The following is a 14,432-nucleotide window of genomic DNA, read 5'->3' on the forward strand; positions in this document are numbered from 1 at the left end:
TCCGTTTTAAGGTCAGGTCTATAAGTTCAGAGTCCTGCAAATTGGGCTATCTCTGGCACCTCATGTTTTTATGAAATGCATGAGTGCACCTGTCTCCTCTGTGGTACAAGGGCATGAAGATTCTGCCCTATTTAGACGATTGGCTGCCCTGTGCTACAAAAAGATTGCATTCTCTACGTGACACCAACATTGTTCTGGAGCATATACAGAAGCTGGACCCCACTGTGAACGACACAAAAAGACACTTGGTTTCAGAGCAGACCATAACATTCATAGGAATACTGCTCACTACAACACTTCCTAACAAATCTGTCAGGCCACCATGTGCTTGTTCAGTCCAATAACACGTCAACAGTCTTTCATTTGTATCACCAAGTCAGCACCAGGACTCTTGTGTCTTTACAACTTACTCGGAAGATCCTCAGATGGTCTCAGGGCTGACTGACTTCATTAAAGGCAGTTTATCTCCCAGGATCGGACAATCAAGTGGCAGATGCTCTGTCCAGAGATCTACTGTTTCTGGGCGAATGGAGGCTTCACCCGGATATGGTACAGCTGCTTTGGCAACGTTTCTGCAGGACAGAGGTCAATCTATTTGCTTCAAAGTTACACATTGGCGTTGGTGTTTTGCAAGGACTGAGGCTTCCAGTCCGTTGGGACAGAATGCGTTAGCTCACGAGTGTCCAAACTACCTATTGTACATGTTCTCTCCTTTTCCACTTCTATGGGAGACCCTACACTAAATATTCCTGTCCAAACACAGGGTGCTTTTATTGGCACCTCGTTGGCCAGTCAGGCCATGGTGTCCTCTACTTCGGAGCCTGTTACAGGGCGAGCCGTGGCAGCTTCCCATCAGATGCGACCTTCTTTCTTAGCTGAACAATCATGTTTTAGCTGGCGCAGCGATTATCCACTAGTGCTTAGCACTGCCTCTGGCGGTCATCCTGAATTTACAGAACCACAGTTACATACGTAACTAGCGTTTTCAGCCATCAATTTTCACTGATATTTTCTGGAAACTAGAAAATACACTACTCTTCAGTTTGGAGTTTTTATGTTGTGTTTTTATTTTTAATTTTTTTTATTTAGAAAAGACATTTAATTGATCAAGTGACAGCAAGAAATGTATAATGTAACAAAACATTTATACTTATAAATATATAATAAACATATAACATAACTTTCTATTCAACGAATTCTAAAAATTTTTTTTCAAAATCACAATTTCAAAAATATTAAATAATCTCCATCACCTGCGCGCTTAGACATGGTTCAGCATTAACTACACAGAACCATTGTTCACGGTCAAGCTGCGCAAAACATGCACAAAATATGATCGTGATGGAGATTTACCGCCGATTACAGAACTGGATTTATTATTGCATATCGCATGCGATTTATCGTGCAGCCCTAGTCTCAGCACAGTCATACAAAGCAGCATGTGACTCTTACCTTGACACAAGTGACTGTAGAGCTCTCCGACAGTTTCTGTAGGGTCCACGTCTGTGCTGGCTGAGGGTGATGCTGAGGCTGAAGCTGAGGCTGTGATGTCTGATGACTGGGACTCTGTCAGGCTGGGTAGCATTGGGAAGCAGTTCTGGAACAGCTGAAGCAGGAGAACTCTTGTCTTTACGGCCTCCTCTCCCTCACTGAAAGTGTATGTGCGCATACACACAAACAAAGGAGACATTAGAAAAATAATTTTTAAACACTTTTTGCCATCATTACTGCATTAGTACATTAATGTAAAATTAATATTGGAACTGAAACTGAATACTGAAACAGATTTTAAACATATACTCTTTGTAACCCCACTGTATGAGAATTAAAAATGACATCCCATTTATAAACCATTTAAACTACAATTCATGCACATATAAACATCAATTCACATTACAGCTTTACTCACATAGATCTGAGTTTGCGGTAGAAGTCCCAGAACAGCTGCATGCTGAGGTCGCTGAAGTCCAGCAGAGACTTCTGCTTGGACAGAGACACATCCTGTAACATAGGCTCTCTTTAGAGATGCATGCAAATTGCAAAGTTCACTGTAAAAATGCATTTTGAATTTCAGAGTTGTGTTAAAAATATATTAGATCACTTGCAAGAGGACATTTGGTGGGTGTACCATTTCTCTTGTGAGCTGCTGGATGAAATAAAGGGTTTTCTTCACGAGTGTGAGACCCGTAACCAGGCCTGAAATGCTCCCCTCGGCCTGAGCACTCAGATCCTCCACATCTTCCATCCGCTCTGAGTCTGGACATAAATAACCACTGAAACTCATCTGCTGAACCCCCAACCGCTCTGCTGTGTCTTGCCTTGCACACAGGAACTTCACCATCAAAAACTACACACAGAAAGACAGAAAGAGTGGATGTTAATTAAGTGTTACGACCCCCCCCCCCCCCCCCCCAAAAAAAATAGGGTTAATAACATACTGTTAATTGCTATCTGTTTAGGTTTATTCGCACATTTACATCACTTGCCATTCTGTTATCTTTGCACTTACTGTGGGAAAGCTACTGCGCTATTTTCTTATGACAAACAAAAGTTAAAAGATTGTCTCACGTCAGTGTTTAAACAGTCTGCATTTCATTGCTTACTGTACAATGTGCGTTACCATAACCAAAATTGTTGCTTTAAAAAAATAAAAAATAAAAGGTTTTTTCTACATTTTTTTTGTGGCAGTGTCAAGAGCAAACTATCAAAGAAAGAAAGAAAGAAAGAATCCATACTTTTGACACTCTGCATTGTTGCAGCTTGATCTCCACGTCGTTCCAGTCCTCTTCCACCTCAAACCAGCCAATGGGCTCATCCTCACTGGTCTCTGACATCCTTGTGCTGGAGTGGGTGTTTGTGTGTGAGTGTGATACACATATGTGGGGTACAGAGGCAGATAACAGGTCAGATAAGAGGTCAACTATAGTTTACAGCCACCTAGGCCTTGTGCACATGTGTAAAGACCAAAAAACACTCTCACATGCAACAGGCAAGACAATGAATTCTCACGCTATACTTCACACTCACACAGCCTGCACTCTCTCACACATTCCAAAACAAGCACCATTTAAAGTTCATGTGATCATTTTTGTCTCTTACGAGCAAAAATGTTAAATTAAATCCATATAAATAAAACAACAACTAATCATGTTACAGAATAAGAATGTGACATACCTGTCTTGGACAAATTCTTTATAGTCTTTGTAGTCCCAGCTGTCGTACTTCTTGAATCTTTTGAAGTGTTTATCTGCATCAAATGCCTCGCTGTCATTGTAGGCAAACATCAAGCCACATTTAGCACCAATAGCTCCTTTACGCACCTGAAGTGTAGGAACACAGCAGTGCTTTAAAACTAGGATGTGTAGATCAAATCAGTTTGAATGTTTCCAACTGACATTTATTTGACTACCATAATGACAGAACATACTCTAATTTCATATTTAATTAGTACGAAGCACAAATGCTCAAGTGTGTACTAAAGCTTCTCTCACTTTTATCTTGATCTGTGTGACCTGGAAGCAGCTCTGGTTTTCAGTGGACAGAATCACACTGGCTTTCCTCTTTCCATTCTCTGTCAGAAAACCTGCAGGTACAAATGAAGCATCTCTTTGAGAGTGCCAACTTTGCATGAGCACAAAGCGGTTTTAAAAGGCATTCCTATTCACCCCAGCACCTCTGTGATTTATCTGTGAAGATAAAGATGGAGTACCCATCTCTAATCCAAATAAAACCAGGACTGGGTGAAATGTTATGCATGATTTGCGTACCATCTCCAGTATTTGGCTCCGTCAGCATGTTTTCTGGGCCAGACTTCTCCTCTTTACTCTTTACATCACATGCCTGCAGATGGAGCTGGATGGGTTTACCTACACACACACACACACACACACATACACACACACAACTATCACAAAGCTGTAGCACAAATTGCAAATGCAGCTAACCCTTTAATTTGTAAACAAATTAAAATGTACACCTCTCTAAAATAAGTGCTCTCTCTCTCTGTGTATGTATATATATATATATATATATATATATATATATATATATATATATATATATATATACACATAAATACAAAGTACGCTATCCTACAGAAAAGTATTAAAAACTGCTAGATCTGATTATTTTTCATCTCATTTAGGAGATAACAAACATAACCGCAGGTATTTATTCAACACAGTGGCTAAATGAATGAAAAATAAAGCATCAACAGGTGTTGACATTTCACAACAGCATGGCAGTAATGACTTTTTGAACTACTTTACTTCCAAGATCGATACTATTAGAGATAAAAGTGTAACCATGCAGCCGTCAGCTACAGTATCGCATCAGACAGTGCACTATAGACCCCCTGAGGAACAGTTCCACTCATTCTCTACTATAGGAGAGGAAGAATTGTATAAACTTGTTAAATCATCTAAACCAACAACATGTATGTTAGACCCTATACCATCTAAGCTCCTAAAAGAGGTGCTTCCAGAAGTCATAGATCCTCTTTTGATTATTATTAATTCACCATTGTCATATTAATTCACCATTGTCATTAGGATATCCCAAAACCTTCAAACTGGCAGTTATTAAAGCCTCTCATCAACAAAACACAACTAGGCCTGAAAGAACTAGTTAATTACAGACCGATCTCAAATCTCCCTTTTCTGTCCAAGATACTAGAAAAGGTAGTATCCTCACAATTATATTCCTTCTTAGAGAAAAATGGTATCTGAGAGGAATTCCAGTCAGGATTTAGACCATTGATAGCACTGAGAGTGCTCTCCTCAGAGTTACAAATTATTTGCTTTTATCATCTGACCGTGGCTGTATCTCTCTATTGGTGCTATTGGATCTTAGTGCTGCATTCGACACTATTGACCACAACATTCTCTTGAATAGACTAGAAAACTTTGCTGGCATTAATGGAAATGGTTCCATTAGCCATTAGCCATTTGAACCATTAGCATGGTTTAAATCGTACTCATATGACCACCATCAATTTGTTGCAGTGAATGAAGAGGTATCATATCGATCAGTATGGAGTGCAGTATGGAGTACCTCAAGGCTCAGTACTAGAGGCGTTACTTTACAAGCTTTACATGTTACCCTTAAGAGATATCATCAAGAAGCACAGTGTTAGCTTTCACCGTTATGCTGATGATACTCAGCTCTATATATTTCTTTGCGGCCTGGAAAAACGAACTAATTAAAAAAATTAATGGAATTCATAGTCAATATAAAAACCTGTTTGAGGAGATATTTCTTACTGCTAAATTCTGAAAAAACAGAGGTGTTAATTATAGGACCTAGGTTTGCTACTTGATAGCAATCTTTCCTTAGAAAATCACATTTCTAGCATTTGTAAAACTGCATTTTTCAATCTCAAAAATATATCTCAATTATGACCTATGCTCTCAATGTGAAATTCAGAAACGTTAATTAATGCGTTCATGACCTCAAGGTTAGATTATTGTAATGCTTTATTGGGTGGTTGCTCTGCATGCTTAATAAACAAACTCTAGATGGTTTAAAATGCAGCAGCTAGAGTTCTTACTAAAACCAGGAAGTATGACTATATTAGCTCGGTTCTGTCAACACTGCACTGGCTCCCTATCAAACATCGTATAGATTTTAAAATCTTGCTTATTACTTATAAAGCCTTGAATGGTTAAGCACCTCAGTATTTGAATGAGCGCTTATTGCACTATAGTCCTCCACATCCACTGCACTCTCAATACACTGGCATTTTGATAATACCTAGAATATCAAAATCAACTGTGGGCAGAAGATCCTTTTCCCATTTAGCGCCCAAACTTTGGAATAATCTACCTAACATTTTTCGGGAGGCAGACACACTCTGTAAGTACTAAAAAAATAAAATAAAACTTATCTTAATACAGTCCATCTTTTCCTGCAGTTCACTTTCATAAACAGTCATTAGGATCATCATGTGGGGGTTGATTGCATCAAAAATACTGAAAATCGAATGTGCATTACCATTACGGTAGAGTAGTCTTAACCGGACCGTCGCCATTGAAGCCAGCAGTGCGGAAGCTCTGTACTCTGAATCCAGATGCTCACAGATACCAGACAGAGAGATGAGGACTTTAGCCACGCTGCCTCGAGCCAGAGCAAATGCTAACAGAGTCAGCTCAGCCTCAGGGGACACACAGCAGCTAGAGAGAGACAGGATGTTTAAAAGCAAAGCACTTCTGATGAGCTTTCTCCGCAGAGAAGAGCAGAGTGACCAATTATGATCAGGTCACTGTTCGCTGTAATTATTCACTGATAGAAAACAGTTTTCCATTATTATCAGGCTGACTTGTATTGTAATATTAAAACCATAAGGGGTTTGCCACTGCTGCCCTCCGTGTCAGAATTGTTTTGACCTATTAATAACAGAATTATACATGCTGAACTGAGCTTGTGCTAGTAGAGCTTGATTCTTACCCTGCTATGCGCAGTAAAAAGCCATCTACCTCTTCCAGAATGTTTGGAGAGAGGAATTTGGGAAACTCCATTGAACATGCCGTTAAGGACAGGGGTGGCATGTGCTGTAAGGCTTTCCTAGAAAAGAAAAGAAAAAGCATAAAAAAAAACAGTAAAATAAACTGTTCGATATTATTATTATTTTTTTTAAGCAGCCATTACTTCAGTATTTAGCGTCACATGATCCTTTAGAAACCATTCTATAATATGTTGAAAACACTTGTACTGCTTATTTTTGTGGAAACCATGATCAAGTTTTTCAGGTTCCTTAGATCAACTGAAAGTTTTTGGCACATTATACAAGTATTTACTGTCACTTTTGATCAATTTAGTGCATCACTGATTAACAAAAGCATTTTTTCTATCTTACTGACCGCAAACATTTGCATGGCAGTGTACACGTCTCAACAAATGCAAATCAGATTTTAAAATCAAAATGCACTAGGCACCATAGAGAAATCAAAAATAAAGCTACCATCCAGGACACTATACAATCACAATATCAGTGTGCAGCACATGACTATAAAACAACAAATTTAGTGCTATTACTACCATGCTTTTGTGAGAAGCAATATTCATTAGTCATTTCTCTTGACTTACTGTGTGCTCTGTAGGACGGTCTGCGCAAGCACAGGATTGGTTTCCATGGAAGCGGTGACGAGAGATGTGAGGAGAGACAGATACCATATAGCCGAGGCATCAGATACCGAAACCTCTTTACTCTTGGTGATCTGGTAGCCCATCGTCTTCAGACCATGAATACGTGTGTCACAGCCATCACTGAGGCAGCGCTTAATGTTTATCTGAATGTCTGAGAGACAAAAGGAAAGTTTACAAGAGCTTTCTGACTAGTATACTAGAAATAATCAGAAAATACAGTCACTCTTTACATACCACTCAGAGTATGCAAATTCTGTGTATATCTATCGTTCAAAAGTTTGGGGAATAGTAAAAAAAAATTTTTATTAAAGATGTCAATACTTGTATTCAGTAAGGATGCATTAAATTGATCAAAAGTGTCAAAAGATTTCTATTTCAAATAAATGTGTTTCTTTTTAATCTGCTTTTCATAAAGAATCTTGAAAGAAATGTAATGCAGTTTCCACAAAAATATTAAGCAGAACAACATTTCAACATTGATAAAAATAAGAAATGTTTGTTGAGCAACAAATCAGCATATTATAATGATTTCTGAAGGATCATGTGACACTGACGACTGTAGCGTGATGGCTGCTGAAAATCAACTTTCCAATCACATGATATTTTACATTACCGGTTTTACTGTATTTTTGATCAAATAAATGCAGCCTTGGTGAACATAAAAGGCTTCTTTCAAAATCCCCAAACTTTTGAATAGTAGTGTACAAATTAAAGCTTCAAACTGAAAATTCTGCTGTACAAGTGTGTACTCACAAGGATGGCTGATGTTGGCGTTATCCAGTAGCGGTATGTAACCCGTGACGTTACTGGGGATCCTCACATCTCTGATCTCCTGCAGGGAGCGCCGGTTCTTTCCTACAGCTATAGACACCAGCTGTGGCATGTAGCTGTGGTCATTAGATGCTACCGCAATGGCCAGCCGTCTCAAAACTATGTCTGGCTTCAGTTTTAACCTGTGAAAGTGGTGGGTCAGAGGACGTGGTAGTATTCAATTAATTACTTAGTGAAGGTAATGGAATGTATTGCATCATCGACTACAGTTTAATTCCATGTAGATGCACCAATGAAATGGACAACTTGCCTTATCCAGTGTGAGCGAGCACTACCGTCCGACTGCCAGAAAGACACGGTCTCACCATTGGTCATCTTGTTGATATCTGCACTATTGGATGAAGCTTCGATGAAGCTGTAGCACTGGGTGACCACCTTAACTTTATCCACATCTGGGTCATGATTGAGCTCCACTCTGTACTGGATGTCTAGATCTGAGAGGACAGTCAGCAGAATATGAATATGAAGAACAAAGGAGATGGAGGACATTGTCTCACATATTATCCACAGTAAACTTCACCTCTAGCAGCACAAAATGGAAACTGATTTTTATTTAATTATCCTTTCCAATTGAGTGCTGCAGGAATATGGGCCCTATAACTAGCAAAAAACATATTGGTTCCATTGTCCGAAAGTGAGTGTTTTGAATGGGATTTTGATTAATGTTGGAAATAAGGTCTGTGATGAACACAACCTTAATATATTTTCAAGTTTTACTGTATAAATTAACATCATTACACCTGATTTTTTTTATGCCTTTATGCATTTTGAGTTGCTAATAAGTGGCTAGATGGTACTACAGAGGTCAATGAGGACATTAAATGGGATAAATGCATAGCACACATTTCTAAGTATGGGACACCGTACTTGGCCACACATCACGTTAAGACATGACAAGACTGTCACTTTAAAAAATAATGAAAGCTGTGTTCATTTGTGAAGATTATCTTGATGAACAAAACATGTAAAAATCTTTAACTTTTGTTGCTCACAGAGCTAATTTTCTGCAATAATCCAAAAAGCCAATGAAAATCCCTATTGGGTGGAACCACGCTCACTTCTGAGTTGGCCTACAAAAAAATGTCATCCCTGCAGCCCTAAACAATAATTGTTGTTACCACTCCACCCTCCATCCGCCATTTACCTTTCTCCTTCTGTAACAGGTAATCCAGGAAGTCCTGCACTACAGAAGACCTCATGGTGCAGATGCTGTTGTAGCCATCCAGCACAGGGAATGGGATGGAGCTGCTGGGGATGCGATTCCGGTGCAAGAATTTCAAGATTTTGGAGGCATGTGCTTTGAGACGGTCCTTGGACTTGGAGAAGATATCCACAAATCCTGGATGAGCATGAAGGGTAAAAGAGGCCAACAACTGAGTCAAACATTGAGAATCATTTGCATAGCCACCTGGCATGGTCAACTTTGGATATTTGACCACCTGTCACCACTGCATTCAAATAAATAAGCATTCACGACTGCTGCCCCACCTGGTGTCAAAGAGCATGCCTGAAGCTGCCTGATCACATGACTGAGTTCTCCCTGCAGGTTGGCTCCATTTGAGTTTTTTAGTGCTGTGAGCATGTTCTCCACATCAACAATCCCATCACCCTCAGCATCAAACTGACCAAAGGCCTAAAGAGCACAAATGGAAGAGATCATTTGAAATTTCTTTTTTTTTTTGTCTGTACATTCTGTGACAAAAATATTAGGTTGAGGTATTGTGTGAGGTATCGCACAAAGAAGAAGACAAACAGAAAACAAAAGGAAGACAACAACAACTAGTCTCTCTAGCTCTCTCGAATCAGTTGTTCATTTCACCTACTGTACATAATAAATGCACTCGAGCCAGCATGGGAATCATTTGTAAAGCAAAGGAAAGTGACTCATGTTTAAATCAGTATAGCCACTTCCAGAAAGCTCTAACAAAATGTACCATAGTACAGCAACATTTTTGAATAGGTCTAGAATTCCACATAAATAACACAGTTCATGAATAAAGAAATTATTCAGCACCAAGATATACATCAAAGCACCACACTATTAACACTATAAACAGACTGAACTATACATTTCGATTCTGAAGGTGTGTGATGAGCCAATCCCAGAATAACACATTTATCCAGTATCATTTGCTCCGGATATAGACTTTAAATTTAATCAGGGTTGGGGGAGGGGAGGGGCATTAACCCAGGTTATGTGATTATGGATGCCCACTAAAAATCTCTATGGTTTAAATACTGTATATTTGGCAATCACAAATCTAATTTTTAAATTAGATTTCTACAGCCGAGTTCCTGACTCTTTACTGCCAATTTGTATATGTAAACTAAATAGGAAAACATTTAGTTTACTTATACAAATTTGTAATCAGTAGTCAGAATGTCAACTGTAGAAATCTGTTAACAGAAAGATTTTTTTATTGGCAAATTTTATTTGCTAAAGCATTTCTTGTAATCTTTTTATTGACAAGTAGTACAACCCTGCAAAAACTATTCTATACTGGCACTAGATGAGTCTGACTCAGCAGTCGATATAGCAGTACACAATCAAACCCTGTAGCTACCAATCAAGAAGAAACACAACGCAGATCTAATAAGCCCTATGACGAGCTGTAATGCTGTCAAGATTGGATGTGAACTAGGTGGGGACAGCCAAATAACAGCCTTTATCAAATCTGTGAGTGATTACACAATATAACAACTCAGAGTAGAGAGCAATCTATGTGGTTAATTCCACAACTTTGAGCTGTTTGCCACAGCTAAATAATACTTATTTACGAATTAATAATGTTGGTGACAGAGACGTTTCGCTTAAATGCACTATATACATCATCACCCTTCTTTGGTCTTGAACCTACAAACTCTCAGTCACCAGCCGTGACTTGGCGTGAACCCTTACAGTAGGTCATTGTTTATCTGAGGGACATGTTCACCTCCTCGCACTCATCTCTGGGCGCGTCTCTGCTCTCCAGCGTCTCACAGAACTGCTCCAGTGTGACGGACTCTTCTCCGCGGCTCTGACGCTCCTCCAGCCAGCGCACCAGAGCGCTCTCGTTGCGCGCCAGCACCGACTCTGAAATGGCGACCCATGAGTCGCTCATACGGGCCGCTGCCTCTCGCAACTTCACCTGCTCCAGCAGAGCTGCAGGAGTGGGGAGTCCATAGCTCGGGGCCGGCGGGTTCGCCGAGCTTCTTCCGTTTCTCCCCGGACCGGAGCCTGCCGCTACTCCTTCACCTCCGGTGGTGGCGGCGGCGGCCCTGTTGCCTGTGGCCGCAGAGGCCGGGCTGCCCTCAGCGAACACGGGACTCTCCGTTTCTACGTCCTCCTCGTCGCCGCTCCCAGTGCCACAGCCTCCCTCCGCGTTTCCCATGGTGTTCTGCGGCTTCGGGCTATCTTCCGATTGCCTTCAACCCAGGTTTCAAGCCAAGTTTTACTGTCAGGGTTGATTAGTCCTGGGTGCTTTTCCAGTCAGCGCGTTCCTCCGCTGTCACTACCGCATTGACTGCCAGCTGACGTCATGTTTGTCAGCAAATCTTTGGTCCTTCCGTGAGCTCAGTGACGACTGCTGCGCTGTAAACACTCCCCCCTAGCGTCAACCTCCAGTACTCGCGGATCATTGTTTCAAATTATAAAATTTTGTAACATAATGTATTTAAAAAAATGTTGGACAGGAAATAAATAATTAAATATGTGCTCGTATTTGAAGTTGATGTTCAGTCATGATATCAATTTGTAGGTCATCTGGAAAGCTAATTCTTAAAGGGTTAGTTCACCCAATAATCAAAATTATGTCATTAATAACTCACCCTCCTGTCTACTGTCCATGTCCAGAAAGGTAAGAAAAACATCATCAAAGTAGTCCATGTGACATCAGAGGGTCAGTTAGAATTTTTTGAAGCATCGAAAATACATTTTGGTCCAAAAATAGCAAAAACTACGATTTTATTCACCATTGTCTTCTCTTCCGTGTCTGTTGTGAGAGAGTTCAAAACTCTGCAGTATAGTCATATATATATATATATATATAGATCAGTGGGCACAACACCGGTTCGCATGCTGACCGAAGATGAGCTGTCTTCATACAACGGAGGAGAGAACAGTAAAGGATTGTATCTTAGGACAGGTTTTTGACGTTAAAGGGGGATGAAACATTACGGGCCTGACGGCGGTTATCATTTCTTTAGTGGTTAGTACAATATGTAATTTACAGGCCATATTTGGAGTAATGCTAGCGCATAGAGATTGCTTGAAATCTGTGTGACGTTTGTGCAGGGAAAGACACATTCACGGAGGCTGGCTTAACTAGTGATGTCTCGGATTTCTCTGACTCACAGATTGTGGCTCTATATGACTGGCTGCCATTTTATCAGAGGGACTACACTCCAGTGGGTGGGTACCAGATGACGCTCGGTGACCATTTTCATAGCGAGCTTCTATTTCTTGCAGAATTCTGCATTCATAAACAGATTTGAGAGAAAATCTTTTATTTTCAGATTTATAATTGAGTTAAAGAACTTAAAATGCTTGTAAGACTGACTATTCTATGGTGTGATAATTGTAATGCACTTTAATGCACATTAATTTATTTCTTTACGCTTTTAAGTCTTATTATATAAAAAAAATATATAACATTTATAATATTTTACCCATAAATAAAAACAGTCATGAACAGTTGAGTAAATGAGATTTTTCATTTCAAGGTAAACTGTGCCTTTAAGGTCTCCTCTCCATGGCCCATGTGCTGCAGGTAAACTGATTGGCCAGTTCTACACAGAAACCGGACAGCCCACTGAAGCTTTGTTACATGTTGAGGCTTTCCTGACTGAGGGGTTGAAGAAAAAGGCCCAGGCTCAGAGTGAGATGCAGCTTTACCAAGCCTGTAAATCAGTAAAGCGAAGCCAGTGGGGGACGTGTATGGTGCTCTATAATGAGATCATTCTTTGACTTTATAATCTATCAATGCTTTGGACAACATTTGCTATATTACCTGGAGAAATGTAACGCAAATTTCTATTTTATTTATTTTTTTTGTAGTAGTGGCATTCACAGAGACTGGGTTGGAGTACCCAAAATGCTTTTCTCCCCTGGGTCTGGCCACTCCCGATGTGTGTGTATCCGACTGTCAGATCCGGTTCATGCTGAGAACCGAAACCTCAGACTAGAGTACACACTGTCCTCCTCAAGCAGAGTCCTGCCATATCACTAAAGACTGAGCTACATGTCTTCATGAAACTACAAGAGTCACTTTATTTCATCTGGTTTTGAAGGACTCTTCATCACTTTCTTCAGTGAGACAATGTTCATAGAGATGTTTTCTCTTTTTTTTGATGGGTTTAAGTTTATTGTAGCAGGCACATTCTAAGTAAATGATGCTGCTTGTTATTTATATAGCTATGTTTCTAATTTAACTGCTTTTCTGATTTAGTTTTCAAGTGTATTACATTATGCCATAAAATCAAGATTGTTAATTAAATAAGACAATTTTATAGATTTCTTTTTTCAATTGTCCTTTATGCAAAGTTGTCCTCCCTTTCTTGAAAAGGATACTAGAGGCGGCGACAGGCTAAATATCTGAGCATACAGATACCATACAATTTGCAGAAAGATTTAACAGAGGCCAAATCATACATTTGCCACATGGACAAAAAAGCACAAACTGCATTAAGTACAAAACAGTTGTAGTGGTCAAAAATATCATACATTTATCTGTACAATTTAACAATACCAATAACAGACTGTGGACTTGGACTTGGCCACCACCCCCACACAAACAAATCAAAAACAAATCTCCTTTGAAATATGACCAGAAATGTAAAAAAACGATAAAGTGCACCTGTTAAGCATGGACATGAAAAAGCATTTAAAAATGATAGGTCAACATAATGCGACACGTTATGCCCCCAAAAACACTTTCGAAAACAACGATCAAGCGAGCGGCTCCCCCAGCGCTAGCTTGCAGGGAAAATGTTAACTGGAATGTATCCTTTGGTGATCAGAAATTAAAAAAGTGTGATCATGATGGAACGGTGACTAACGATGGGCTACAAATGATGTCATGCATATGCATAGTAAGTAGGGATGGGACGATAACCGGTTTTATTGATAACCGTGATAAAATGTGCTGAAGGTTAGTAATATCGTTTAAAAATGAATTATCATTAAAACCGTGTTTGATTATCGCGGTTTTAATAACTCACTATTAAATCATGTCCAGCCAGCAACAGTCTGACGCAAGCGCAGCGCACAATGTTTTTTTTTTTTTTTTTCGAGAAGGAATGGCGAAAGTCAGTGACTTTTCTATGCTTTTCTATGCTTCTACACTTTTCATTGTAAGGAAGGAAATGCCACAGAATTTAATCTTTCTTTAAATTAAGTGCATAGAGTTGCTTGTTTTATTAGTTGTTTGTTGATTATTAAATATAAAACTTGCTGAAATGTTTTCAGTGTGAGCATCAAC

At 39.5% G+C, this 14,432-nt stretch overlaps 1 protein-coding gene and 1 pseudogene across 2 annotated transcripts in view; one reads left to right on the forward strand and one right to left on the reverse strand.

Annotated features, from left to right (window-relative positions):
• The window catches only part of LOC132139681 (zinc finger ZZ-type and EF-hand domain-containing protein 1-like), a 43,152-nt gene extending 31,677 nt beyond the window's left edge, over positions 1 to 11,475 (reverse strand). The window contains exons 1-15 of one of the 2 annotated variants that reach the window (XM_059548223.1): positions 10,908 to 11,475; positions 9,463 to 9,607; positions 9,119 to 9,313; positions 8,225 to 8,408; positions 7,897 to 8,096; positions 7,084 to 7,294; positions 6,445 to 6,561; positions 5,992 to 6,170; positions 3,768 to 3,866; positions 3,492 to 3,583; positions 3,175 to 3,320; positions 2,736 to 2,841; positions 2,129 to 2,347; positions 1,910 to 1,980; positions 1,453 to 1,649 (exon numbers count right to left, since the gene is read on the reverse strand). In XM_059548223.1, coding sequence (XP_059404206.1) covers positions 1,453 to 1,649; positions 1,910 to 1,980; positions 2,129 to 2,347; positions 2,736 to 2,841; positions 3,175 to 3,320; positions 3,492 to 3,583; positions 3,768 to 3,866; positions 5,992 to 6,170; positions 6,445 to 6,561; positions 7,084 to 7,294; positions 7,897 to 8,096; positions 8,225 to 8,408; positions 9,119 to 9,313; positions 9,463 to 9,607; positions 10,908 to 11,345 — 2,599 coding nt within the window. In that variant the 5' untranslated portion in view covers positions 11,346 to 11,475. Of the gene's footprint in view, positions 1 to 1,452; positions 1,650 to 1,909; positions 2,002 to 2,128; positions 2,348 to 2,735; positions 2,842 to 3,174; positions 3,321 to 3,491; positions 3,584 to 3,767; positions 3,867 to 5,991; positions 6,171 to 6,444; positions 6,562 to 7,083; positions 7,295 to 7,896; positions 8,097 to 8,224; positions 8,409 to 9,118; positions 9,314 to 9,462; positions 9,608 to 10,907 lie in introns of both variants that reach the window. The other variant, XM_059548222.1, reaches the window with a different exon arrangement.
• A 188-nt stretch (positions 11,476 to 11,663) lies between these two features.
• Positions 11,664 to 13,188, forward strand: LOC132135373 (neuferricin-like; annotated as a pseudogene).
• Positions 13,189 to 14,432: the final 1,244 nt, after the last annotated feature.

Source organism: Carassius carassius, chromosome 4 (genome assembly GCF_963082965.1).
Source record: "Carassius carassius chromosome 4, fCarCar2.1, whole genome shotgun sequence".
Classification (NCBI taxonomy): Eukaryota; Metazoa; Chordata; class Actinopteri; order Cypriniformes; family Cyprinidae; genus Carassius; species Carassius carassius.